We start from the raw sequence: 26665 nt of genomic DNA, 5'->3' as shown, positions 1-26665 counted from the left end.
GGCTCCACAGCAGTTACATTGGATAGTCCTCATTTTGGTAATATTTGATTTGTATTTCCTTGACTTATCAATGTACTATTTATCTTGCTGCTAATGTTAAGTTAGGCAGTCTTTATAAGAAAACAAGCCCCAGGGGTGGGTGGGTAGAGGGGTAGGGTGGGAGGGAGTCAAACAGTTTAACCTGGGACAAGCTGGGTAAAGCAGGGCACTTCCTGGAACATTAATAGTCCTCTATCTATTAAATGATCTCTCAGTACTTATGTGCCAGTGTTAAACAGATTATAAAGATAGCTCTACAATAAGAGAAATGCAGGTATACTGAATCTTAAAGCAAACAAATTAGCAAAGAACCAGACCAAAAATATTCTCCAGCCTCTTCACTGACCACAATGGCTCTCCTTCTCACTAACTTTACCTCCCCCAAGGTCTGAGACACACCCAATCCAGTTAGATCAGGTCACTTCTGGAAGTTTATCTGTCCTTTTTGATCAATTGCTTTAAAACAGACTTTATGCCCCAATATAAAGATTTGAACAGATTATTTGTGCCAGCTAACTCCAAAAGAGAGAGATTTTAGAGTCCAACCAACTCCCTCACAGTTTTCTTGCTTCAGAAATACAGGGTGACCCATGGAAAAGTACCCTGTCTCTAATGCACTGGTATTGGAGGCGGGCTACTTTTCCATGGGCCATCCTGTATTTTAAAAAGTTTTATTTTGAGTTTTTGCCTCTACGGCCAACTTCATTTCAAATTCTCTCTTAGCCTGCCTTATAAATTGTTTTACACTTAACTTGACAAGGCTTTTTCCTATTTTCTTCAGATGGATCCTTCTTCTACTTTTTGAAGGATATTGTTTGGCTAAAATAGACTCTTTCACCTCACCTTTTAACCATGCCAGTAATCGCTTTTCCTTCCTGCCACCTTTTTTAATGCATGGAATACATCTGGACTGCGCTTCTATGATTTGATTTAAGGTTGGGAATGCTGAATTGAATTTGTTGGCAATGGCTACTCCGCTTCAATGGTAAAAACTTAAAGGTGAATTTTCAAAATGTTTCACTAGTGAAAATTAGCATATACACAAGTAAATAGTCTTTACTTGCATACTCCATATTTTATAAAAGTTGAAAATCCACACATGTTCACTTTCATACACACATGTAAAAAAGGGGTATTCTAGGGGCATTCCAGGGCAGAGCCAACATGCATTAAAGTTTTTATTTTAAATGACGTGTGTACATTTTCCATCTGGCTCGTGTGATATTAAATGTGTTTATTGTATAGTTCTGATTGGGTGGGAATTCAGGGTAAATTTGAGAGAATTCAGGCTGAATAACCAGGAAGGGCTTGATGACCTGGAGAAGCAATGGGTGAACATATTAATTTCATTAGTGCTCATGTTTTAAAATTGGCTGACATAATTACATAAATTGGGACTTTCATGAGTAAGTCCTACTTTCTCACAGAACAAGCAGGATGGTAGTCCTCACATATGGGTGACATCATCTGATGGAGCCAATCACGGAACACTTTTGTCAAAGTTTCTAGAACTTTGACTGGCACCTACTGGGCATGCCCAGCATGGCAACAACCCTGCATCCAGCGGGGGTCTCCCTTCAGTCTCTTTTTTTCCACGCAGCTATAGCCACCCAGATTTTTGGAGCTCTTCATAGTTCCTGACTGGAATTTTTTCCTCAGTTGTATGGTAAGCTTACCCCGTTTTTCGGTCGTTTCCCAGCAGGGACCTCAGTGGGCCTTGTCGGCACTGACCGCAACCGGCCTAAAATTTTCGATGGCCATGATGGCGATGGGTTTTCATTGATGCCCTGACGGTCCGAGAACTATGTCGATCACAGACCCTCATTTGGTCTGTGTCTTATATCTCGGACTGTCTTATGATGTGGAGACATGTACCGATTGTGCCCAAATGACCCCGAAGGGCCGTAAGGCATGATTAGAAAAAATGGTGCTGTTATTTCACTGCCCGTCTCCACAGGCGCCATCGCCTCAATCCCCGGCGAAGCATCGATGTCGATCTGAGGCCAAAGATTCCTGAACGCTGTCTCAGTCCTCGGCATCTACGTCATCGATGCCAGAGTCGGGAAAAACGGAGCGCCGAGAGAAGCACCAACACAAACATCGAAGACCGGTGCCTTCCGCTTCCGCAACATCGGTGGGGCCATCGACTGAACCACCGATGAAGAAGACCCGGACTGAGGAGTGTCCCGTGCCCTCGAAGCCGGATGCACCGAGGCATTCCACGCCTTCAGTGGAAAGGGCTACCGAGACTGCACCTGGATCGGCAGACCCTCCGGTTTTGCCCGTGATGCTTCCCACTCTGGACCTGGGGCTCACCACCCCAGTGCTCCGAGAGGAATTGCACCGGATGGTGCAAGAGGCTGTAGTCCAGGCAATCCAAGGCCTGCCGTGACCACCGATGCCAGCACCAGTGCCTATGTTGGAACCGGCACCGATGTCTCTGGTGCTGCTGCCTCTCCTGGGCAAGCTGGATTTACTCATCGGTGCCCTGCCAGGGGCACCAAGAAAATCACTGTTACCCATGGTTCCATTGACGCCCATCCCGCTTTCATCGGGAGAAGAGGATACGCCGATGCCAGAGCCCGTCCCGAGGCTACCAGTGAAGTCCCCGATGCCATTGATGACCTTGCATCTGGTACCGATGCCGGATCTCAATTTCTCGATGCCAAGACCATGTCCATCGATGCTGGCACCGATACCTGTCAGACCTCGACCTCCGGCTGGAGAAGTGCCAAGCTTTCCACTTGGACCAAGAGGGATGCAGGAGATCAACCCTATGAACCCTGGATGGATGATTCAACAGAATACCAGGACTCAACAGAAGTTCCGTCAGAGCCATCTCCTCCAAAAGGTGCAAGTCTCCACCGGAAGATCTCTCCTTTATTAATTTTATAAAGGAGAAGGTGGAGACTATTCTGTTCCAACTGCAGACGAAAGAGGATTCCAGGCATAAAATGTTGGAAGTGCTACAATTCCTGGATCCCCCAAAGGAAATTATGTCCGTCCCAGTTCGTGAGGTGCTGCAGGATTTGATGCAGCGCAACTGAGAGCATCCTGGATCGGTTCCTCCAGTGAACCGGAAGACGGATGCTATTTACCTAGTCCAGCCTTCCCCGGGGTTCCAGAAGACACAATTAGCTCATCAATTGGTGGTGGTGGTGGAGTCCGCGCAAAAGAAGGCCAAGCATCCAAAGCCCCATTCCTCGGTGCCACTTGGGAAGGAGCAGAAATTTCTAGACGCTTTAAGCCGCAGGGTGTTTCATGGGGCCATGCTTATCTCACGTATTGCATCATATCAATTATATATGACGCAGTACAACCATAACCTGTTTAAACAGCTACAGGACTTTGGAGAGTTCCTTCCAGAACAGCTTCAGGACCAGCTGAATTCCATTATAAAGAAGGGATTCGAGCGGGAAAACATGAGGTCCGATCGGCATATGATGTCTTCGACATGGCATCACGTTTATCTGCAGCTGGTATCAGTGCTCACTGTTGGGCTTGGATGAAGTCCTCCGATTTCCGTCCTGAAGTACAGGATTGTTTGGCTGACCTCCCATGCACAGGGGATAACCTGTTTGGAGATAAAATCCAAGAGATGGTGGCCCAGCTGAAGGACTATAGTGAAACACTTCGGCAGCTCTCGGTGGCCCAGGCGGAGTTTTCAGCTCCCTCCAAGAGCCCGTTCCGACATGACGCTAAATGGACAGCTTACAGGACTCGAAAATATTATCCACCGGCGACTCAGGCTTGCCCATCCCGGCCCTTCCAGAAGTCTACGCCTCGCCAGCCTCGGGCTCAGAAAGCTCAAACTCCTGCCCAGCCTGCTTCTGGAGAGGGATTTTGACTTCCACCTTCAGAGCGAAGACCATCCCCCATTACCAAATCTACCTGTGGGTGGCCGCCAATGCCCCGTCTCCACCAAGTGGCTGAACATCACCACCGACCGGTGGGTGCAATCAGTTGTCGCTCAAGGCTACCATCTAAATTTCCTCTCCGTTCCGTCAGACACTCCATCTCAGCCGGGGGACCCTCTTCCGACAACTGTCATCAACTGCAGCAGGAAGTATCTCTCTACTGCAAGCCAATGCCATAGAACCAGTTCCTCTCCCCCAGAGGGGGAACGGATTCTACTCCCGATACTTTTTAATCCCAAAAAAGACGGGAGGAATTCACCTGATATTAGACCTACGGGCTTTAAACAAATATCTTCAGAAAGAGAAATTTCGGATGGTAACCTTGGGCTCTTTGCTTCCACTTCTTCAACAAGGGGATTGGCTTTGCTCTCTCAACCTAAAAGATGCATACATGCACATCACAATTACCCCATCTCACAGGAAATACCTCCGCTTCCTGGTTGGGAACCAACATTTCCAGTACAAGGTCCTTCCATTCGGCCTAGCGTCAGCCCCTCGAGTTTTCACGAAGTGCCTGGCAGTAGTAGCTGCATACTTAAGACAACTGGGCACTCATATCTATCCTTACCTGGACAACTGGTTGCTGAGAGCTCAGTCATTGGAAGGAGTTCTTCACTCCCTCCACCTTACAGTACAGCTACTACTATCATTGGGGTTTCTAATCAATTATCAGAAATCCCATCTGCTCCCATCTCAGTAGCTCTCCTTTATCGGAGTGGATCTTGATACAATCCAAGCAAAAACTTTTCTTCCCAGGGACCGAGCTCACACACTGGGGTCATTGGTGTGGGACATAAGGTCTCGTCAAACCACGTCGGCTCGTCGTCTACTAGTCTTGCTGGGGTATATGGCATCTTCGGTCCATGTTACCCCCATGGCTCATTTAGCCATGTGAGTAACACAGTGGACATTAAAATCCCAGTGGTCACAGGCACATCATCCAATGTCCAACCTTGTCCAGATCACCAGGCAACTTCATCTCTCGCTGGCATGGTGGATCTGGGAATCCCATCTCCTTCAAGGTCTACCCTTCCAAACTCCAGAACCTCAAATAGTTTTGACAACCGATGCATCCACTTTGGGTTGGGGAGCACATGTCAATGACCTGAAGACTCAGGGAACCTCGTCAGTGGAGGAGTTGCAACATCAAATAAACTTTCTGGAGCTCTGAGCAATCAGATATGCTCTCTCTGCGTTTCAGGACTGTTTGTCCAACAAAACAATCCTGATCCAAATGGACAACCAGGTAGCAATGTGCTACATCAACAAGCAAGGGGGAAACGGATCCTACCTCCTTTGTCAGGAGGTAGCACAGATTTGGGCTTTTGCTCTATCTCAAACCATGCTTCTCGAGCGACCTACCTGGCGGTTGTGGACAATGTTCTGGCAGTCTCTCTAAGTCGAGAATTTCAGCCCCACGAATGCTCTCTCAACCCTGTAGTTGCAGACAGTCTATTCCGGAAGTGGGGGCACCCGACCATCGACCTCTTCGCATCTCTGCAGAATCGCAAGGTGGACAATTCCTGCTGTCTACATCGCAGTCGCCACGTTCCACCTCGGGACGCTTTTACCCTGTCCTGGAAGGAAGGCTTCCTTTATGCCTACCCACCACTTCCTCTCATCAGCAAGACTCTCGTGAAGCTATGCACGGACAGGGGTCTAATGATTCTCATAGCCCCCTATTGGCCACTTCAGGCTTGGTTTCCCATCCTTCAGGATCTCTCAGTGAGTCCACAGATTCCTCTAGGCTCGGACCCGTCCTTCATATCTCAGGGGAACGGCCAATTGCGCCACCCCAACCTTAAGGCCTTGTCACTGATGGCTTGGATGTTGAAAGGTTGATCCTACAGCCTCTCAACCTTTCGGAATCTGTATCTCAGGTCCTGGTAGCTTCACGAAAGCCTTCTACTAGAAGGTCTTATCATTCAAAATGGAAAATATTTTCATTGTGGTGTACTTCAAAGGAATTAGATCCTTTTACCTGCCCCATGAATCAGTTTTTAGACTACCTTTGGCATCTCTCAGAGTTGGGTTTGCAAACCTCCTCCATCAGAGTGCATGTCAGTGCAGTGGCCGCCTTCCATAGGGGTACAGGGGATGTCTCTATCTCGACACAGCCCCTGGTGGTGCACTTTATGAAGAGCTTGCTTCACCTGAAGCCTCCTCCCTGTCCACCGGCCCCGTCTTGGGACCTTAATGTGGATTTAGCGCAGCTCATGAAACCTCCGTTTGAGCCTCTGCATTCCTGCGAGTTGTGGCATATCACTTGGAAGGTCCTTTTCCTTCTGGCGTTAACGTCTGCTCACAGGATCAGTGAGCTGCAAGCACTGGTTACATACCCTCCTTACACGAAATTTCTTCATGATCGGGTGGTCCTTCGCACTCATTCTAAATTTCTACCAAAAGTGGTATCTGAGTTTCATTTAAATCAATCCATAGTACTGCCTACTTTCTTTCCAAAGCCTCACTCACTTCATGCTGAGCGGGCTCTGCATTCCTTGGACTGTAAATGTGCGCTTGCCTTTTATTTGGAATGCATTGCAGGCCATAGGAAATCCACCCAGCTCTTTGTTTCCTTTGATAAGCTTAAACTGGGAACCCCGGTTGGAAAGTAGATGCTGTCCTCTTGGTTGGTGGACTGCATTTCCTTCTGCTATCAGCAAGCAGGCCTTCCATTTCAGGACCGAGTTAAAGTGCACTCCATTAGGGCTATGGCAATGTCGGTTGCACACCTTCGTTCTGTACCTCTCATTGATATCTGCAAAGCTGCAACCTGGAGTTCTCTTCATACCTTTGCAGCACACTATTGCATAGACAAGGCAATAGTGTGCTGCAAAGGCAAGATTCTATCTTTGGCCAGTCTGTTCTACGCAATCTATTCTCAGCGTAATATCCAACTTCCTTCTACACCCGCTGGGATATTCAGGCTGCCTGTATACCAAACAATCACCCCTGTTGTTGTGCCTGTTGCACGTCTTTGATGGTTTTGGTACTGCGCGGGCATCCTCAGCTTGTTATTCACCCATATTCACCATAATGGCAGTGCCAAAAAATTCTGTTTAATGACACTGTCAAAAAGTTTTAGTTTTCTGTAAACCGATACGATGTGCAAACGGCTATCGGTATATAAAAACCTTTAAATAAATAAATAAAAAATAAATATGTGAGGACTATCATCCTGTTTGTCCTGTGAGAAAGTAGAGTTGCTTACCTGTAACAGGTGTTCTCACAGGACAGCAAGATGTTAGTCCTCACAAAACCCACCTGCCACCCCGCGGAGTTGGGTACGCTTGCGATTTATTATGTTATTTTTCGCACGGTCTTTTTTGCTATACATAAGACTGAAGGGAGACCCCTGCTGGCTGCAGGGTTAGTGCCGTGCTGGGCATGCCCAGTAGGTGTCAGTCAAAGTTCTAGAAACTTTGACAAAAGTGTTCCGTGATTGGCTCCATCAGATGATATCACCCATATGTGAGGACTAACATCCTGCTGTCCTGTGAGAACACCTGGTAAGCAACTCTGCTTTACTTTCACATGAAAAATATATATGCATATATTTAAAAAATTGGTAGGAAATGTACATATGTTCAATGAATATATTGATATACATGGTTTCAATGCACTGCATGTATTCACGCGTAAGCCTACATATGCGCTTATGATGTGGGGTAGAGATACATGCATTTTATAAATTGTGAGTGTATCATATGCGCAGATTATAAAATTCTAAGGTAAAACTACACAGGGTCATATATGCATGGATATGCTGATATGCACAGTTGTTTGAAAGTAAGTTTTTCTGATCGCCACATTTTTCATAATTTTGGGTTTCAGTTTGCTCTTTTAGTGGCTAATACGGAAAGTGCTTAACACTACATATTTTCCCAACTGAAGAAGAGAAAAAACATTAGGAATGTGAAGAAGAAAAAGATTCATTTCGGTTTGTTCATTCATTTCGTTGGGACCAAAATTAATTTCATTGGTTTCAATACGAAAAAAAATGTTTATTCATTTAATTATTTATTCATTTGCTATTAAAAGCTTTGAGGGAAAAATTGCAATCTGTTCTGGGCTTCATTTTTATTATTAATTCTAATGAAACTTGTGAAAAGAAATCAAAAGGGGGGAAGGAACTGCAAGGTACTTAGACAATTGCAAAGTGGAATTTAAAAATTGGCAAAAAGTAGCCTAAGGCTCTGCAAAAGGGTACCAGCATTGGCAGGAATTCTCCAAAATAAAATGAGAGGAGCAAAGAAGCAGCAAAAGGAGGAAGAAAATCCCAAGGTGAAAAAAGAGGATACGAGCATAGTGACATGAACACTTGATGGCATCATGAGAGGCAAAGTGGCATCAAAAGTGGCATCTGCACCCTAAGGTAACCTGAAAGGGGAACATAGCAGAAAACTTGGGCAGGAAACATTCCAAAGTACAGATAAACAGATCAAGAATCAGAGTGCTTTCAAGATTTCAAAAGCATAGGAGAGGTACAGAGCAGTATTGCGAGCATGGCTGTGGACCCTTGGGCCAGCCTAGCAGAGAAAGATGGTAGAAGAGGAATAGCACTCCGCAGAGAAGAGGTAGGCCGGGAGGCGGTGCAAAGCAGAATGTGGGACTGAAGTCTTCGCCCTGGAAGCCGAGGACCCCCCGGGAGGAGCCCGTGAGATCCCAAGCCGCTGGGACGTAGGAGAACGAGGAAGCTGAAGAGACGTCTTCGCCCTGGAAGCACGAGGACCCCCCGGGAGGAGCCCGTGAGGTCCCAGGCCGCTGGAACGTAGGAGAACGAGGAAGCTGAAGAGACATCTTTGCCCTGGAAGCCCGAGGACCCCCCGGGAGGAGCCCGTGGGGTCCCAGACTGCTGAGACTTAGATGACGGAGACAGAGGAAGGTGAATGAGACTAACCAGGGTCGAGGCAGGCAGCAAACGTGGAGAATCAGGAACAGGCTGGACAGGAACCAGAGAAACAAGCAGAAGACCCGGAGCTGGAACAGAGTTGAAGATCCGGAACAGAAGCTGAAGATCAGAGTCTGGAACCAAGGAAACCAGGAACAGGAACCAACAGAATCAGAGCGCTGCAACAAGCACCAAGCAGGAACCTCGTTGCAAGGCAATTTGCTTCAGTCAGACGCCGGGTTTAAATATCCACCAGCATCTGACGTCACTCTTAGGGGTGGCCCGCGGTCTGGTGGGAAAAGCCCTTTAAATTCCCCCTCCTTGCGCGTGCGTGCGCCTAGGAGGGGAGGGGCCAAGTTCCAAGGCCCGGCGGCATCTCCCTTGTGGAGATGCCGCCGCAAAGCAGGCCGAGCAGGCCCGATCAGCCGCGACCCACACGAGGAAGAGAGCCCGACCCCCAGACCTCGCAGACGGAGCCCCGGCAGCACAGGTAAGGGCTCAGTCGCAAGACTCGTGACCGAGACCGCAACAGTACGCCCCCTCCTAGAAGGACCAGGTTTACCAGGATGGTTGAGATGGAACTGATGAAGGAGAGATTTATCCAAGATGTGGCGGGCAGGCTCCCAGGTGTTCTCCTCAGGTCCACACCCCTCCCAAGCCAGCAGGTACTCCCATCGCCGTCGGTGGAAACAGACATCAAGAACCTCCCAGACTTGATAGATGTCCGTGGATTCTGGCACCTTGTGATGATACCTGGAGAGAATAAGAGGTTTTAGCAAGGAAACGTGGAACACGTTGTGAATGCACATGGAGGAGGGAAGGCGTAGGCAGTAAGACACCAAGCCCACTCTCTCTGCCACACGAAACAGGCCACAGTATTTTGGAGCTAATCTTCGAGATGGAACCCGAAGATGAATATTCTTAGTACTGAGCCAGACCCGATCGCTGGGGAGGAAGACTGGAGCCGGCTGGCGATGACGGTCTGCCCATTTCTTGGCTGCGCTGGCTGATCCGGAGAGCTTCCTCTGGATCGAGATCCAAAGATCCTGTAGCTGTTGTGCAGAGAGTTGCACCGTTGGAGAATCACTCTGCATGGGCAAGGGCAGCGATGGCTGGAGTTGCTTGCTGTATACTGTAAAGAAGGGTGACTTCCCCGTGACAGAATGGGTATGATTATTGTAGGAGAATTCAGCCCATGAGAGCAGTTTCACCCAGTTGTCCTGTTTTTCATTGGCAAAAGTACAGAGAAAAGTCTTCAGGGAACGATTGGTGCGTTCCGTCTGCCAATTACTTTGAGGATGAAAGGCTGTAGATAAATTAAATTGTATGTCAAACTTTTTACACAATGCCCTCCAGTAGCGAGCGGTGAACTGGGGTCCTCGATCTGATACTATATCCTGTGGAAGGCCGTGGATCCGGAAAACATGTTGTACAAAAAGCTGAGCTAGCTCTGGAGCTGATGGTAGCTTGGGAAGTGGAACAAAGTGGGCCATCTTAGAGAAACGGTCCACAGTTACCCAGATGACAGTGTTCCCCTCTGAGGCAGGCAGATCTACCACAAAATCTGTGGCAATATGTGTCCAGAGTTCTACGGGTACAGGCAAAGGTTGTAGCAACCCCCACGGTCTCCCGATCCGCGGTTTCTGTCTGGCACAAGTGGCACATGATGTGACATAGGCACAAACATCTTGCCTTATAGTAGGCCACCAGTAATAGCGATTTAGTAAATGGAGAGTTCTCTTGCGACCGGCATGGCCACCCGTAAAGGACTCGTGGGCACATTTCAGAACGTTCGTTCAGGACCGTCAAGGAATCATGGTCCTCCCCTGTGGGGTTATCCTAGTACTGGACAGATTAATCTTTGCCGGGTCCAGAATATACTGAGAGAGTCCCGCCTCTTTCTCTAACTCCGCAGTACGAGATAAGGCATCCGCTGGCACATTCTTGGATGCGGGGCGATAGCAAAGCACGAAATTAAAGCGATTGAAGAAAAGAGACCAGCGTGCTTGCCTGGGATTTAAGTGCTGCGCTTGACATAAGAACCCCAAATTCTTGTGGTCCGTGTAAACAGTGATAGGATGCGCCGCTCCCTCCAGCCACTGTCTCCATTACTCGAAAGCCAACTTGATTATTAAGAGTTCTTATCTCCGATGCTGTAATTACATTCAGCTGCAGAAAATTTCTTAGAGAAATAGGAGCATGGGAGTAATCCTCCCAAACTTGTGCTTTGGGTAAGTACGGCCCCCACCGCTATGTTGGAGGCGTCTACCTCCACGATAAACGGGCGAAGGGGATCTGGGTGACGTAAGCAGAAGTCCCGAAGGAAGGCCTTCTTCAGATCCTCGAATGCTAAACAGGCTGCTTCTGGCCACTCCACGGCATCAGCTCCTTTTCTGGTTAGGGCAGTGAGTGGCACCACTAAGAGGGAGTAGTGCAGAATGAAGTGTCTGTAAAAGTTCGCAAAGCCGAGGAAACACTGTAAGGCCTTTAAGCCCTTGGGATGAGGCCAGTCCCTAATAGCAGCCACTTTCTCGGGATCCATCTGAAATCCAGTTGCTGACATAATATAGCCCAGAAAGGGGAGAGTCTCTTGCTCGAACATACATTTCTCCAGTTTTGCATACAAGTGGAAAACTTGTATGCAAAAGATTAAATGATTTCTTTGCTTCGGTGTTTACTGAAGAGGATGTTGGGGAGGTACCCGTAATGGAGAAGGTTTTCATGGGTAATGATTCAGATGGACTGAATCAAATCACGGTGAACCTAGAAGATGTGGTAGGCCTGATTGACAAACTGAAGAGTAGTAAATCACCTGGACCGGATGGTATACACCCCAGAGTTCTGAAGGAACTAAAAAAATGAAATTTCAGACCTATTAGTAAAAATTTGTAACTTATCATTAAAATCATCCATTGTACCTGAAGACTGGAGGATAGCAAATGTAACCCCAATATTTAAAAAGGGCTCCAGGGGCGATCTGGGAAACTACAGACCGGTTAGCCTGACTTCAGTGCCAGGAAAAATAGTGGAAAGTGTTCTAAACATATAGAAAGACATGGTTTAATGGAACAAAGTCAGCATGGCTTTACCCAGGGCAAGTCTTGCCTCACAAATCTGCTTCACTTTTTTGAAGGAGTTAATAAACATGTGGATAAAGGTGAACCGGTAGATATAGTATACTTGGATTTTCAGAAGGCGTTTGACAAAGTTCCTCATGAGAGGCTTCTAGGAAAAGTAAAAAGTCATGGGATAGGTGGCGATGTCCTTTCGTGGATTGCAAACTGGCTAAAAGACAGGAAACAGAGAGTAGGATTGAATGGGCAATTTTCTCAGTGGAAGGGAGTGGCCAGTGGAGTGCCTCAGGGATCTGTATTGGGACCCTTACTGTTCAATATATTTATAAATGATCTGGAAAGAAATACGACGAGTGAGATAATCAAATTTGCAGATGGCACAAAATTGTTCAGAGTAGTTAAATCACAAGCAGATTGTGATAAATTGCAGGAAGACCTTGTGAGACGGGAAAATTGGGCATCCAAATGGCAGATGAAATTTAATGTGGATAAGTGCAAGGTGATGCATATAGGGAAAAATAACCCATGCTATAATTACACAATGTTGGGTTCTATATTAGGTGCTACAACCCAAGAAAGAGATCTAGGTGTCATAGTGGATAACACATTGAAATCGTCGGTGCAGTGTGCTGCGGTAGTCAAAAAAGCAAACAGAATGTTGGGAATTATTAGAAAAGGAATGATGAATAAAACGGAAAATGTCATAATGCCTCTGTATCGCTCCATGGTGAGACCGCACCTTGAATACTGTGTACAATTCTGGTCGCCGCATCTCAAAAAAGATATAATTGCGATGGAGAAGGTACAGAGAAGGGCTACCAAAATGATAAGGGGAATGGAATAACTCCCCTATGAGGAAAGACTAAAGAGGATAGGACTTTTCAGCTTGGAGAAGAGACGACTGAGGGGGGATATGATAGAGGTGTTTAAAATCATGAGAGGTCTAGAATGGGTAGATGTGAATCGGTTATTTACTCTTTCAGATAGTAGAAAGACTAGGGGGCACTCCATGAAGTTAGCATGGGGCACATTTAAAACTAATCGGAGAAAGTTCTTTTTTACTCAACGCACAATTAAACTCTGGAATTTGTTGCCAGAGAATGTAGTTCATGCAGTTAGTATAGCTGTGTTTAAAAAAGGATTGGATAAGTTCTTGGAGGAGAAGTCCATTACCTGCTATTAAGTTCACTTAGAGAATAGCCACTGCCATTAGCAATGGTTACATGGAATAGACTTAGTTTTTGGGTACTTGCCAGGTTCTTATGGCCTGGATTGGCCACTGTTGGAAACAGGATGCTGGGCTTGATGGACCCTTGGTCTGACCCAGTATGGCATTTTCTTATGTTCTTATGTTCTTATGGTTATCTCTGAGAATCTGCAGAACTTGTCTTACATGCTGGCGATGCAACTCCAGATCCCTGGAGTAAATTAACACATCATCTAAATATACGATGATGGACTAATGTAATAGTTCCCGAAGAACCTCATTCATTAGATGCTGGAAGATGACTGAAGCATTGCATAGTCCAAACGGCATGAAGAGGTACTCATAATGCCCATCCCTAGTGTTAAAGGCCGTCTTCCACTCGTCACCGGGGAGAATCCGGACCAGGTTATAAGCACCCCGCAAATCCAACTTGGTGAAAATCCTGGCCCCTTGCAACCTGTCTAGGAGTTCAGGAATCAAGGGAATGGGGTAACGATCCCTCTTAGTGATAGCATTAAGACATCTATAGTCGATACATTATTTATATTATATTTTATTTAGATTTTTTATATACCGGCATTCGAGACAGCAGTCACATCATGCTGGTTCACATAAAACAGGGGTGCAAAGTAAACATAACAATAACAAAGTGCTGAAAAGGCAGTTACATATAACAAGGTGATAAGAACTTGGCTTAGAGGAAGAGAAAGGACAGGTTATTAATTTACACAAGTAAACGATAGGAGATAAGGTCGACCATAGTGTAGATGGAGATTAGGGGTGGCTTGTAAGTATTAGATCAATTGACGTCTGGGAAGGCTTGTATGAATATCCAGGTCTTTAGTCTTTTTTTGAAGGTTGAGATGCATGGTTCTATTCTAAGATTTGAGGGTATGGAGTTCCATAATGGTGGGATGGCTGTAGAGAAAGCTCGGTCTCTTAGTGTGCTGTGTCTGGTAGATTTGGGCGGTGGAACCTGTAGCGAACCCTTGTATGCATCTCTTGTCGGTCTTGACGAATTGTGTAGTCGGAGAGGGATCTGTAGGTCAATGGGAGCCAGTTGGTGGATGTTTTTATATGTGGTGAGAATGGCCTTGTATATTATTCTAAAGTGTATCGGTAGCCAATGGAGGTTCTTTAGAATAGGGGTTATGTGGTCCCTTCTCCTGGTATTTGTCAGAATTCGTGCAGCTGCATTTTGCACCATCTGAAGCGGTTTGGTGTATGAAGCGGGAAGGCCAAGTAGGATGGTGTTACAATAGTCTAATTTTGAAAAAATGATTGCTTGCAGAATGGTTCTGAAATCTTGGGCATAGATACATGGCCTTAGAGACCCATCTTTTTTCCCCACAAAGAAAAAACCCACCCCTGCAGGGGACTTGGAGGGTCTGATGAATCCTCTGGCTAAGTTTTCAGCAATGTATTACGATATAGCTCGAGTCTCTGGCAGGGATAGAGGATATATCCTCCCATGAGGAGGCGTGGTTCCAGGTAGTAGTTCAATGGCACAGTCAAATGGGCGATGTTGCGGTAGAATCTCTGCCTTCTTCTTAGAAAATACATCCGCAAAGTCCGTGTAAGGCGCCAGAGGTGCAATGGAAGTGAGAGAGATATGCATGGAGCGCATGGGACTTTGAGGCAGTTGGTAAAACAGAAGGGACTCCACTCTGCAATCTGAAAAGAGTCCCATTGAATGATGGGAGAATGTTGCTGTAGCCATGGTAACCCTAGTACCACGGGGTGGACAGCTCATTCCAAGATTAGCAAAGAAATTTTCTCCGAATGCAAGACTCTGGTATGTAGAGTGAGGGGAACCGTGGAAGCGGAGATACTTCCTGGGAGGAGTGTTCCTCGGATAGATGTAATTCATAAAGGAGACTCACGTGGGATGATGGGAATTCGTAAATGTTGAACAAGATCCGCCAGAATAAAGTTCCCCCCTGCCCCACAGTCAATGAAAGCGAGAGTCTCAAAAGAACCACCCGGGTATTCCAAGGTAATCGGTACCGTACATTGAGGAGCAGAGTTGACACAGCCTAGGAGCAGCTCCCCATGACTTCCTAGGCTCTGGAGTTTTCTGAGCGTTCTTTACATTGAGCTAGAAAGTGGCCCTTAGCACCACAGTAGAGGCATAACCCCAAGGTTCGACATTGTCTCTCCTCTATAGACAGTGGGGTACATCCCAACTGCATGGGCTCCTCTGCGGAGCCTTCTGAACATGCTGTCTCCTGAGTGGACGCTGAAGACATAGATCTAGCAGGCCCAGGTGCTAGCGGCATGGCACGCTGGATTGGATGACCCTCCTTAGTTCTTTGTTGCAAGCGGCGATCTATTCGCCCCGCCAGATCTATAAGCTTATTGATCCGGGATTTCGCGGGCTGCCAACTCATCCTTAATTCGCGCCGACAGACCTTCAAGGAATACACCCTGAAGGCTATCCTCCCGCCACCCAACTTCAAGGGCGAGAGTAAGGAACTCAGTAGCATAATCCGCTAGAGAGCGAGACCCTTGTCTCAATTGCAGCAACTCCGACGTGGTGGTAGATAGTCGTGTGGGTTCATCAAAGGCCAACTTAAAATTGGTCATGAACTGTGGCAGGCTGTTCAGCAGAGGGTCATTTCATTCCCACATGGGTGAGGCCCAAATCAATGCCTTCCCATCAAGCAAGGACAAGATATAGGCTACTTTCACGGAGTCAGTAGGAAACTGATTGGGTAGAAAAGAGAACCTGATGTAACATTGGTTCAAGAAACCACGGCAAGTCCTGGCATCCCCGGAGTAGCGAGATGGTGCAAGCAGCTGCATAGGCATGCTGACACTCACCACTGGAGCGGGTAGCGGAACCTGAGGAGCTTCTGGAGGTGTGGCATCCAATTGATTTGCCAGGCATTCCACAGTAGCCGCAAGTACATCCAGGCAATGTTGCTGTTGCTGTAAACGTTGAGCCAATCCTGGGATAGCCTGAAGGCCAGAAAGATCCGCCGAGTCCATGGCCTTGCAAACTGTTGCGAGCATGGCTGTGGACCCTTGGGCCAGCCTAGTGGAGAGAGATGGTAGAAGAGGAATAGCACTCCGCAGAGAAGAGGTAGGCCGGGAGGCGGTGCAAAGCAGAACGTAGGACTGAAGTCTTTGCCCTGGAAGCCGAGGACCCCCCGGGAGGAGCCCATGAGATCCCGAGCCACTGGGACTTAGGAGAACGAGGAAGCTGAAGAGACATCTTCGCCCTGGAAGCCCGAGGACCCCCCGGGAGGAGCCCGTGAGGTCCCAGACCGCTGGGACTTAGGTGACGGAGACAGAGGAAGGTGAATGAGACTAACCAGGGTCGAGGCAGGCAGCAAATGTGGAGAATCAGGAACAGGCTGGAGTCAGGAACCAGAGAAACAAGCAGAAGACCCGGAACTGGAACAGAGTTGAAGATCTGAACAGAAGCTGAAGATCTGAGTCTGGAACCAAGGAAACCAGGAACAGGAACCAACAGGATCAGAGCGCTGCAACAAGCACCAAGCAGGAACCTCGTTGTAAGGCAATTTGCTTCAGTCAGACGCTGGGTTTAAATATCCAGCGGTGTCTGACGTCACTCTAAGGGGCGGCCCGCGGTCTGGTGGGAAAAGCCCTTTAAATTCCCCCTCCTTGCGCGCGCGCGCGTGCCTAGGAGAGGAGGTGCCAAGTTCCGAGGCTCGGCAGCGTCTCCCTCGTGGAGACGCCGCCGCGAAGCAGGCCAAGCAGGCCCGATCAGCCGCAACCCACGCGGGGAAGAGAGCCCGACTCTCCGGACCTCGCAGACGGAGCCCCGGCAGTGCAGGTAAGGGCTCAGTCGAGAGACTCGCGACCGAGACCACAACAAGCAGTACCCCTAGATTGGCAAGAAGACCTCAAATTGTAAGAGCTGGCATATACCAGGAAGATACAGTGGCAGAAAGAAGTTGAGAACCCCAAGGTGTAAAACCTGCTCATGGCAGCAAGGCTTGGTGGCACTAGGAGCCAAAGGTGAAGGATGAGGGGTATAGCATTAAGGAAGAGTAACATGGGAGATGCCAGTTATTCCATTCATGCATACATACAACCGCAGAGGGGGACACATCTAGTGACAGACTTTATTGTGGACTCTCTGGGGAACACAGTCATATGGGTCACTGTCGACCGCTTTTCTAAAATGGCCCACTTTGTGCCCTTACCCAAGCTCCCGTCAGCTCCTGAGCTAGCGCTGTTGTTCGCACGCCACATCTTCTGTCTGCATGGGCTGCCCATGGACATCGTCTCGGACCGAGGCCCGCTTCTCTACGGCCTTCCATCCACAGAGCAACGGCCAAGCCGAACGGATGAACCGCTCTTTAAAAACCTTTCTCCGAGCCTTTGCAAATGAAAAGCAAAATAATTGGGCCGAGCTCCTACCCTGGGCTGAGTTCTCATACAACAATCAAGCCCAGGGTAGGAGCTCAGCCCCAGGGGTTTTTGCCTGGCGCAGGTGGGGCACGAGCTGACGTATGCGCGAACGTCCTTGCGCACGTTGGGCCACCAATAATAACAATTTAAAAGTTCAAGGGTTCTATCCCTACCGGCATGGCCTCCCGTTAGGGAGTCGTGAGCCCAAGTTAGCACTTTCTTGCGCAAGCGTTTGGGCACAACGGTTTGGTCCTGGGACTGGATGGTAGTAGTGGCTATGTGGACTTCAAGTTGTTTATGGGCGGCAATTAAAACCGCCCTTACCCTTGGCTATCCCCACGAGCTCTCCAGCAGTACATCTATCAGCTCAATGCTTGCAAGCTCTTTGGAAAACCATCCAAGATAAGCTGATGGCCGCTTCTCGCACTGCGAAACGAGTTTCCGATCGACACCGACGCCCAGCTCCAACCTTTCACCCTGGAGATCGTGTCTGGCTCAGCACCAAAAACATCCACCTCAAATTACCTTCTAAAAGGCTGGCCCCCAAGTTTTGTGGGCCCTTCCGCATAGCTGAAAGAGTGGGGCTAATGTGCTACCGACTCCGACTTCCTTCCTCTATGTGCACAAAATTGTTCAGAGTAGTTAAATCACAAGCAGATTGTGATAAATTGCAGGAAGACCTTGTGAGACTGGAAAATTGGGCATCCAAATGGCAGATGAAATTTAATGTGGATAAGTGCAAGGTGATGCATATAGGGAAAAATAACCCATGCTATAATTACACAATGTTGGGTTCCATATTAGGTGCTACAACCCAAGAAAGAGATCTAGGTGTCATAGTGGATAACACATTGAAATCGTCGGTACAGTGTGCTGCGGCAGTCAAAAAAGCAAACAGAATGTTGGGAATTATTAGAAAGGGAATGGTGAATAAAACGGAAAATGTCATAATGCCTCTGTATCGCTCCATGGTGAGACCGCACCTTGAATACTGTGTACAATTCTGGTCGCTGCATCTCAAAAAAGATATAATTGCGATGGAGAAGGTACAGAGAAGGGCTACCAAAATGATAAGGGGAATGGAACAACTCTCCTATGAGGAAAGACTAAGGAGGTTAGGACTTTTCAGCTTGGAGAAGAGACGACTGAGGGGGGATATGATAGAGGTGTTTAAAATCATGAGAGGTCTAGAACGGGTAGATGTGAATCGGTTATTTACTCTTTAGGATAGTAGAAAGACTAGGGGGCACTCCATGAAGTTAGCATGGGGCACATTTAAAACGAATCGAAGAAAGTTCTTTTTTACTCAACACACAATTAGACTCTGGAATTTGTTGCCGGAGGATGTGGTTAGTGCAGTTAATATAGCTGTGTTTAAAAAAGGATTGGATAAGTTCTTGGAGGAGAAGTCCACTTAGAGAATAGCCACTGCCATTAGCAATGGTTACATGGAATAGACTTAGGGGTAGATTTTCAAAAAGCGCGATTTGGCGTACTTTTGTTGGCGCATCAGGCGCAAACAAAAGTACACTGGATTTTAGTAGATATGCGCGTAGCCGCGCGTATCCGCTAAAATCCTGGATCGGCGCGCGCAAGGCTACCGATTCCGTATAGCCGGTGCGTGCCGAGCCGCGCAGCCTACCTCCGTTCCCTCCGAGGCCGCTCCGAAATCGGAGCGGCCTCAGAGGGAACTTTCTTTTGCCCTCCCCTCACCTTCCCCTCCCTTCCCCTACCTAACCCACCCCCCCGGCCCTGTCTAAACCCCCCCCTTACCTTTGTCGGGGGATTTACGCCTCCCGGAGGGAGACGTAAATCCCCGCACGCCAGCGGGCCGCTAGCAAGCTGGGACGCGACCTGGGGGCGGGTCCGGAGGGCGCGGCCACGCCCCCGGACTGCCCCGGGCCGTAACCACGCCCCCGGACCCGCCCCCAAAACACTACGTCCCGCCCTGAAAACGCTGCGCGGATCGGGCCCGCCCCCGACATGCCCCCCTCGGAAAACCCCGGGACTTACGCGAGTTCCGGGGCTCTGTGCGGGCCGGTAGGCCTATGTAAAATAGGCGCACCGGCGCACAGGGCCCTGCTCGCGTAAATCCGGGCGGATTTACGCGAGCAGGGCTCTTAAAATCCGCCCCTTAGTTTTTGGGTACTTGCCAGGTTCTTATGGCCTGGATTGGCCACTGTTGGAAAGAGGATGCTGGGCTTGATTGACCCTTGGTCTGAGCCAGTATGGCATTTTCTTATGTTCTTATGTTCTTATGTCCCCCTCAGCCCAAGGTTCCACTACCGCAACATAACTGGGTCACTGGATATTTTACACAGATTATTAATTATAATATTATTTATTAGACAATAAATGTTTCCAGCCTTTGACGTCTCTAGCTTCCTTTTCTGGCTGATTATGTCTCTTTTTTTCTCATTCTCAATAGTTGTCTCTGTTCCTTTTTTTAAAATTTCCCACTCTCTTTTTTTTTTATTTTATTTTTATTAAATTTCAAATTTTACAGACACCAATAGCATGTCACAGAAAACACAGGAATAATATGGATATTTAGAAATGTTGTCATAGTTACAGAAAAAATGAGGCAATTGAAACTCCACTTCCTGAATTACAATGAAGTAAACGGGAGAATCATAGCAAACAGAGCAATATACAATATTCCATATTAAAGCAAAGAAAAGGGGGGGGGGGGGGGGGGGGATGCAGATTCATTTAATCAGTGATTGAGACTTGGCTAGTTTCACCAGAAGGCTGGTAGGAGTCCAAAAAAAAAACCAAAACCCTAACTGAGAAGGTTCAAAAAAATATATATCTAGTATTAATGTTTTTAATTACACATTTACAAGGAAATCGTAGAATTATCTGAGGGCCCAACTGTCGTGCTCGAGGACATAGAATAAGAAACTTTTTCCGACGCTGCTGTGTTGCTCTGGAAATATATGGATATATCCAAATTTTTTTGCCCACATATAGGGAATTTCTATTTTGAAGAAAGATTCTGAGAATATTATCTCGGTCAGAAGACAAAACAAAATTAACCTATAAAGTTCCCCTTTTTTCTATCTGAGCCTCTGCAGATGTTTCCAAAATCTCAGAAATATTTAAAGATGGGGGCGCAGGTACAACAGAAATAACAGAAGTAGGAATTTCACCTTCTTGCTTAGTTTCCATGAGGAAATAAACCTTAGATATAGGTGGTAATGCATCTATTGAAAGTTGTAATATCTCATGTAGGTAGTTTCTAAATTGTTCCTCGGAGAGATTATATTTGAGAAATTTTAGAATCCAATTCTTCTATTTTGGATGAATGTAAAGCAATAACAGGATTTAAGGTGTTAAATTGGACCTGAGTGTCCTTTAAAACAGAGCTTTCTAGCAGCGAAATAGTGTTCCAAAGAGAATCCAAGGTTATAACATTGGATTTAACCAAAAATATTTTGAAGTAAAAGTTACCAGTGAGGTTGATTGAAGATTTCCATCACAGCTCTGGGCAGCTTCCACAATCTCTCTCCCAACTAAGGTGGTTTCCTCTACAGGCAGGCCACCTTGATCGACCATTAAATCAGGAGATATTCCGCGGGGTAGAGGTCCAAATTCTACTGCTGGTAACAGGCAACGCTGAATTAGCTGTGCGACCCGCCTCAATAGCTGCTACCTCTGAAGATGCTATCTGTCCAGGGAGCATGCTCGGCCTCTCAGCTACAGCGTGTAATGGTGGGAAGGAGTCGCTGGGGCTCAAGGAAGTTTCTCCCAAGAGCGACAGAGTTTGCTCTGCTCTGAACACTACAGTGGGTTCTTCCAGAGTCATGGAATCTGCTGCAGAGCAGAAACTTGTGATACTTGTCTGCACCAAGGTGGGTCTAAGGGGGGGGAGGGGGGCCCGAGGCTCCCTCCCTTACCCAGCCTTTCCTCTTAGTATGTGGCATTGAAGAAATAATTTACAAAGACGAGATGTTTCGGGAGCTTCAGCCTCCGCATCCTGCCCTCAAAGCGCCATCTTGATTCTCCCCAATTTTCCCACTCTCTGGTGTCCTCTTTCCTTCTTCTTTGTCTTTTTCCTTGCGTGGATATTTTAAAATTTTCTCTTCCTTCAGTTTTTCTTCTCTTTTCTTGATGTTCTCCTATCCTCATTCCTCCTCCTCCTCTTTCTTCTGGTCTCTCCTCCATTCCTCCTTTTCATTCCCCCTGATTATATCTAAGACTTCCCCCACCCCCATTCTTCCCCCACCCCCATTCTCCAAGACTTCCCCCACCCTCATTCTCTCTCTCTCATCCCCAGTCCCCAGCTCTTGCCTTCTCAAAACCCCTTTCGCCCTTTCTGTCCATCCAGTAGCCGGTCCACTCTCCTTCTTCCTGCACCCGGGGTCCCCTCCTCATCTCCCATATCTAGTACTCTTCTTCCTGCCCACCTTTCCATAGATATCTCCTTCTATACCAGATCCCACTTTCTCATCCTATTCCTGAGTCACTTCTCTATCTCTATCTGGTCCTTTGTCTTTCCCTATCCTAGGTCCTCTTTCTCTCTTCATCACATTGCCCTTTATCCAGGGTCCTTCTTTTTCTCTCTCTCCCAGGTGGTGGGGTCACAGAACGTCACTGCAGGGAGCTGACGTTAGTACTAGTTGAGAGTCCTTGAAACTTTATTAGAGAAGTGGAATGACACTGCCCGTGGAGCAGGGAGTGTTGCAAAAGACACAGAGATGCTGGGGAGCCCCAGGGTCTGTAAAGTGGGGCATACCCACGGAGAAGTCCTCTGTAGTGATGATACGGTAATGGTCCGCAGAGCGGGGTACACCGATGATGGTTCCTCAGTAGCAAAGGGACGGCAATTGTCCGCAGAGCGGAGTACACTGATGAGGGATCAGTAGAGATGGTATGGCAATAGTCCACAGAGCAGGGCACACCGATGGGGGTTCCTCAATAGCAATGGTATGGCAATGGTCCGCAGAGGCGGGGTCCTCACTGTAGCAGAGTGGAAGTTCCAGAGAAGGCCCCAGGGAATGGAGCAGGCAGACGTCCAAGGCGGAAGGCCCTCCGAGGACCGGATAGCCAGAGACAGGAAGGGCCCCTGAGGAGCGGGTACCCGGAACGTCTCACGCCACGGAAGCAGGAGCTGGAACAAGCAATTGTAGCGAGAGAAGCAGATTCAGCAATGAGGGAACTCATTGCCAAGTCATAGGTAGGCAGGGCCAGCTGGCTTAAGAGTCCTTGAAGAATGACGTCATCCGAGGGGACACCCCCGAGGTTCCCACCATGACGTGCATAAGACTGGTCAGGTAGCGCATGCGCGCCTAAGGAACTCCAAGGGCAAGATGGTGGTCGGCAGCATCCACGCTGTCCGGGAGGGGCCCCGGGAACCAGGGCGTTTAGGCCGGCGATAGCTGGCGGAGGCTGCGAGTCGACCCAGAGGAGTCAATGTAGTCAAGCAAGAGGTGAGCAACAGCAGTCACAGCCGTCTGCGACCGACGTGTGTAACATACTGGAGGGTGTGAGTAATAAGTACTTTTAAATAAATACTCTAGGTAGCAGATGGGGGTGATGGATGGACAGGAGTGAAGGGGCTGGAGCTTGGAGCAGATTCTCTTACCTGCCTTTCAAGCTACTGTGTGAGCTCCATACTCTTGCCCTTCCCTTCTGGTCTTCCTCAGGAAGAAGAGGCTGAAGCTGCAAGCAAGAGATTTGGCGACTGTCCAATAAAATCCAGCAAAATCCATGCTGAGGTTACGAGCATTGTGCAAAGGAAGAATTTTTCCAAGGCACATTGGTTGAGAAGCACTGGTTTAGATCAAAAGATAAGGGTTATATTGCAAGGGGGAACACTTTACAGTGCTTGGCTTTCTAAATTCCTTTCCAATCTATGAGGGAGAACAACCATGAGCCTTATAAGCACAAATAGCTGTTAAACAGGTATATTTTCAAAGGAGTACATGTAAATGTAATATACTATCATACTATACAATACTCAAAAGTTATTTACCTACTTTGAGTGCACTTAATGCAGGTAAAGCCTATTGACAATATATTGTAGCAATTTTCAAATCCACTTAACATGGGCAAAATGCATTTACATATGTAAAACCCAGTTTTTAAGCGTGCAAATACTTTTGAAAATCAGGCCCAAAGTGTGGATCAACAATTTACACCTCCTCATAATCCAGTGATGTATATGATTTAGGTGATTCGATCTATGTGTGTTTCTATTGCTGCTATCAAAAAATTAACATTTCAAGTATGAAACTTAATGTTATTGTTTGTACTTACATGCTAATTTATTTGTTGCTTACAGGTACTGTGATTGCTTTGCCAATGGTGACTTTTGCAGCAACTGTAATTGTAATAACTGTTACAATAATATTCTGCATGAAATTGAACGATTTCAAGCTATTAAGGTAATCTAATATTAAGATTTCTAATCTAAGTAAAATTTGCATAAAAGCCCCAACACTCCCCAAGCTTTCCCTCATGCCTCATGTCCCCCAGTGTTCACCACCTTCACTTGACACATCACAATCCCAGCATTCACTCTCTCCATGGCACTCTACTTTACATTCACCTATTCCTCACACACTTTCAGTATTGAAATCCTCTCACTTCCCCCCACATCATTCATCATTTGCCTGGCACTGCCTCCTTTTTCTGCTGTCAGTTGGAAGACTGGATTCCCAGGAGCAGAGAAAAGCTGTATCTGTATCTGCAGGCTCTTTCAGTTCTTTACCCAAGTGCAGAAGACAGGAGGGGAAAGGAAGTTGCAGCGAGCAGGGCAGCTTGTGCTTCCTCTGCCTGCAATGTGAGCTGCTGTAGTCTTGTTGCCTGCCAATAGAGGCACAATTAAAGCCAGATTTTACATAGCTAGTTTTGTTCAATATGTTTATTGCATTTTTAACAAAAAGAAATAGGATACATTCGTGGAATCAGACAAGCAAAAAAAACCACAGAATAAAACAAAACATGGAACACAGGCAAAATTCAATCAGAATCCCCCCCCCCCTAACCCCAACCCACACCACCCCTCTGAAAGGTACTAAAGACAGAGTCTGTCAGGGAACAGTAGTAAGAAGAACCAGAAAGCGTATCAGAATATCAGAGAGCTAGCAGGGATATTATGAATGAGAGAGAAAGAACAGAGGAAATACAAAGCTAAGTTAAACATGGCTAGTAGAGAAGTTAAAAGGTACAAGGAAGGTTAGAGTCATAGGAGAGAGAAATGAAATACATTTAACCCCAAATAGCCATCATAATGTTGAAACATTTGCGAGAACTCACTTTAGAAGTAAGATACTCAAAAGTAAATAATTTAACCATTCATTGGAACCAATGCTTTATGTTCCAGCATTTAGCCTAGTAAGATAAAATCAGTTCAGGTAGCTGGGTACCTGCCAATTGGCAGCCCTCAGTGTAACAGACCAGCATCAAATATCTGGTTCACAGTACATTTGACCCCTTTAATTAGTATTTTTATTTTATCATTCCCAGAAATTGTATAAACACATGGAGAGGGTTTATTGAAATGAGCAGTTAGTAAACAGAAAATCAGGCAGCCAATGAAAAACAAAAAAACCTGGCAGTCACAGAATTCTCACCACCACACCAAAAAAAGGAAACCAGTATAGTGCAAAAATAGAAAATAGGTATTATCATGAGTCTTGTATGAAAATTTCTATATTTATATATGAAAATTGATTGAAACCGCATCAGCAAGCCAAAGATCCTCATATTTCACAAGATCTTCCAGTCTTCTCAATCATTTGCAAGTTTCAGAAAATCAGATGTAAATGTCTCAATGCTTACTATTAACATTTACTGTTTTTTAAAACAATTACTCAAATTCAGCCCACAGTTTCGTCTAGCTGTTAAGTTTGTAAACGGCTGGCTTGTAGCTATTGAACTTGTGAATGTAGCTGGAAATTTTTCAAAACAGTTCCATGCAGTTCCGACTAGCCGTTAGGCTTATAAACACTGCAACAAACCAAACATTTTTGTCAAAAGAATGTATAAAAACATTTTGAATATACTTAGCTTCAAAGTTGACAATTCCATTGAATATTGCAGGACCGAACGTCTCTGCACCTTTCTCGCTGGAACATTTTCTATTTTTTATTTTTGCACTATACTGGTTTCCTTTTTTTTGGTGCTGTTGTTTCGTGTGGAAACTTCATATGTTCTTTTTTTGCAATAGTCACAGAATTCTGCCAGATGTATAGATACAATGGGGTCAATTTCCAAAGGTTAGTTTAATTAACTTCAGCAGTTCATGAGATAAAACTTGTCATTTTACAGTTTTCTCTCCTACTTCCTGTACAGAATTTAGTCAGACAAAAACAGTTGGCCGTGGGGCCATTCCAGAGTCAGGATTAAACCTTGGCCTGACAGTGCTGGTAAACTCCATGTTGGGTATATAAATGCATGTTCTGTTCAATTATATTTAATCTTTTAGGGGACCTTGGCTTTGATCTCTTATGTATTACCAAATCCTAGAACGTGGATGCTGATATCTTAATATTGAATGTCCAGGATTCACATTATGTGCCATGGTGCACATAATGCAAATGTAATCAGGTAGCATATCCTGGTTGGGACTAGGTCAAACATAAATGGAAAAGACTAATAGACTTTATAGACTTAATCTGGGTAATCTTATAATGCCTACTAAAGAAGTCAAATGTATGTTAGATCTGGGCGTTATCTGGACAAGAAATGCCAGAATTGCTTAAGGTTACTGCCTGTTCAATAAGAAATAAGATTAAAATAATAACTGACTTACTCAAAGATGAGTAAGGTAACATTCTCTGTTTTTGTGAAGCATGGTTCCTGAACATACCCAGATCAGTCCAGACCAGTGGGTTATGCATTCCTACCAGCAGATGGCGGCAGAGAGCAAACTTTGAATCTGTGCCTATAAGAGAGAATGCCACCTGCAGCTCTTCAGTATTTCTCTGCCGCCAGCAGATGGTAGAGGTGCATACCTACAGTCCTGTTGGTTTGGGTGTTCAGAGAATTCTTTCTGCTCCTCAGGGTCGCTAGGTCTTGGTTTCGCAGACCATCCCCTGGGTTGAGCCGGGCACACAGGGGGTTGGATACCCCTGGCAGTGCTAGCCCTCTACTTCCGAGGCCCCTGATAGCTAGGGGACTGGCTCCCTCTTCGGCCTTGAGGTCC

The 26665-nt window shown here is 46.6% G+C and overlaps 1 protein-coding gene across 1 annotated transcript in view; it reads left to right on the top strand.

Annotated features, from left to right (window-relative positions):
• Positions 1–26665, top strand: part of TESMIN (testis expressed metallothionein like protein) — a gene marked incomplete in the record, with an annotated part of 1041263 nt that overhangs the window by 476859 nt on the left and 537739 nt on the right. The window contains 1 exon segment of the mRNA XM_029583121.1: positions 23798–23900. Within this exon segment, the coding sequence (XP_029438981.1) occupies positions 23798–23900 (103 nt within the window).

The sequence above is a fragment of the Rhinatrema bivittatum genome, chromosome 17 (genome assembly GCF_901001135.1).
Source record: "Rhinatrema bivittatum chromosome 17, aRhiBiv1.1, whole genome shotgun sequence".
In the NCBI taxonomy this organism is placed as follows: domain Eukaryota; kingdom Metazoa; phylum Chordata; class Amphibia; order Gymnophiona; family Rhinatrematidae; genus Rhinatrema; species Rhinatrema bivittatum.
The sequence above is the reverse complement of the archived record's forward strand: the minus strand, read 5'-3'. Positions and strand labels throughout refer to the sequence as shown.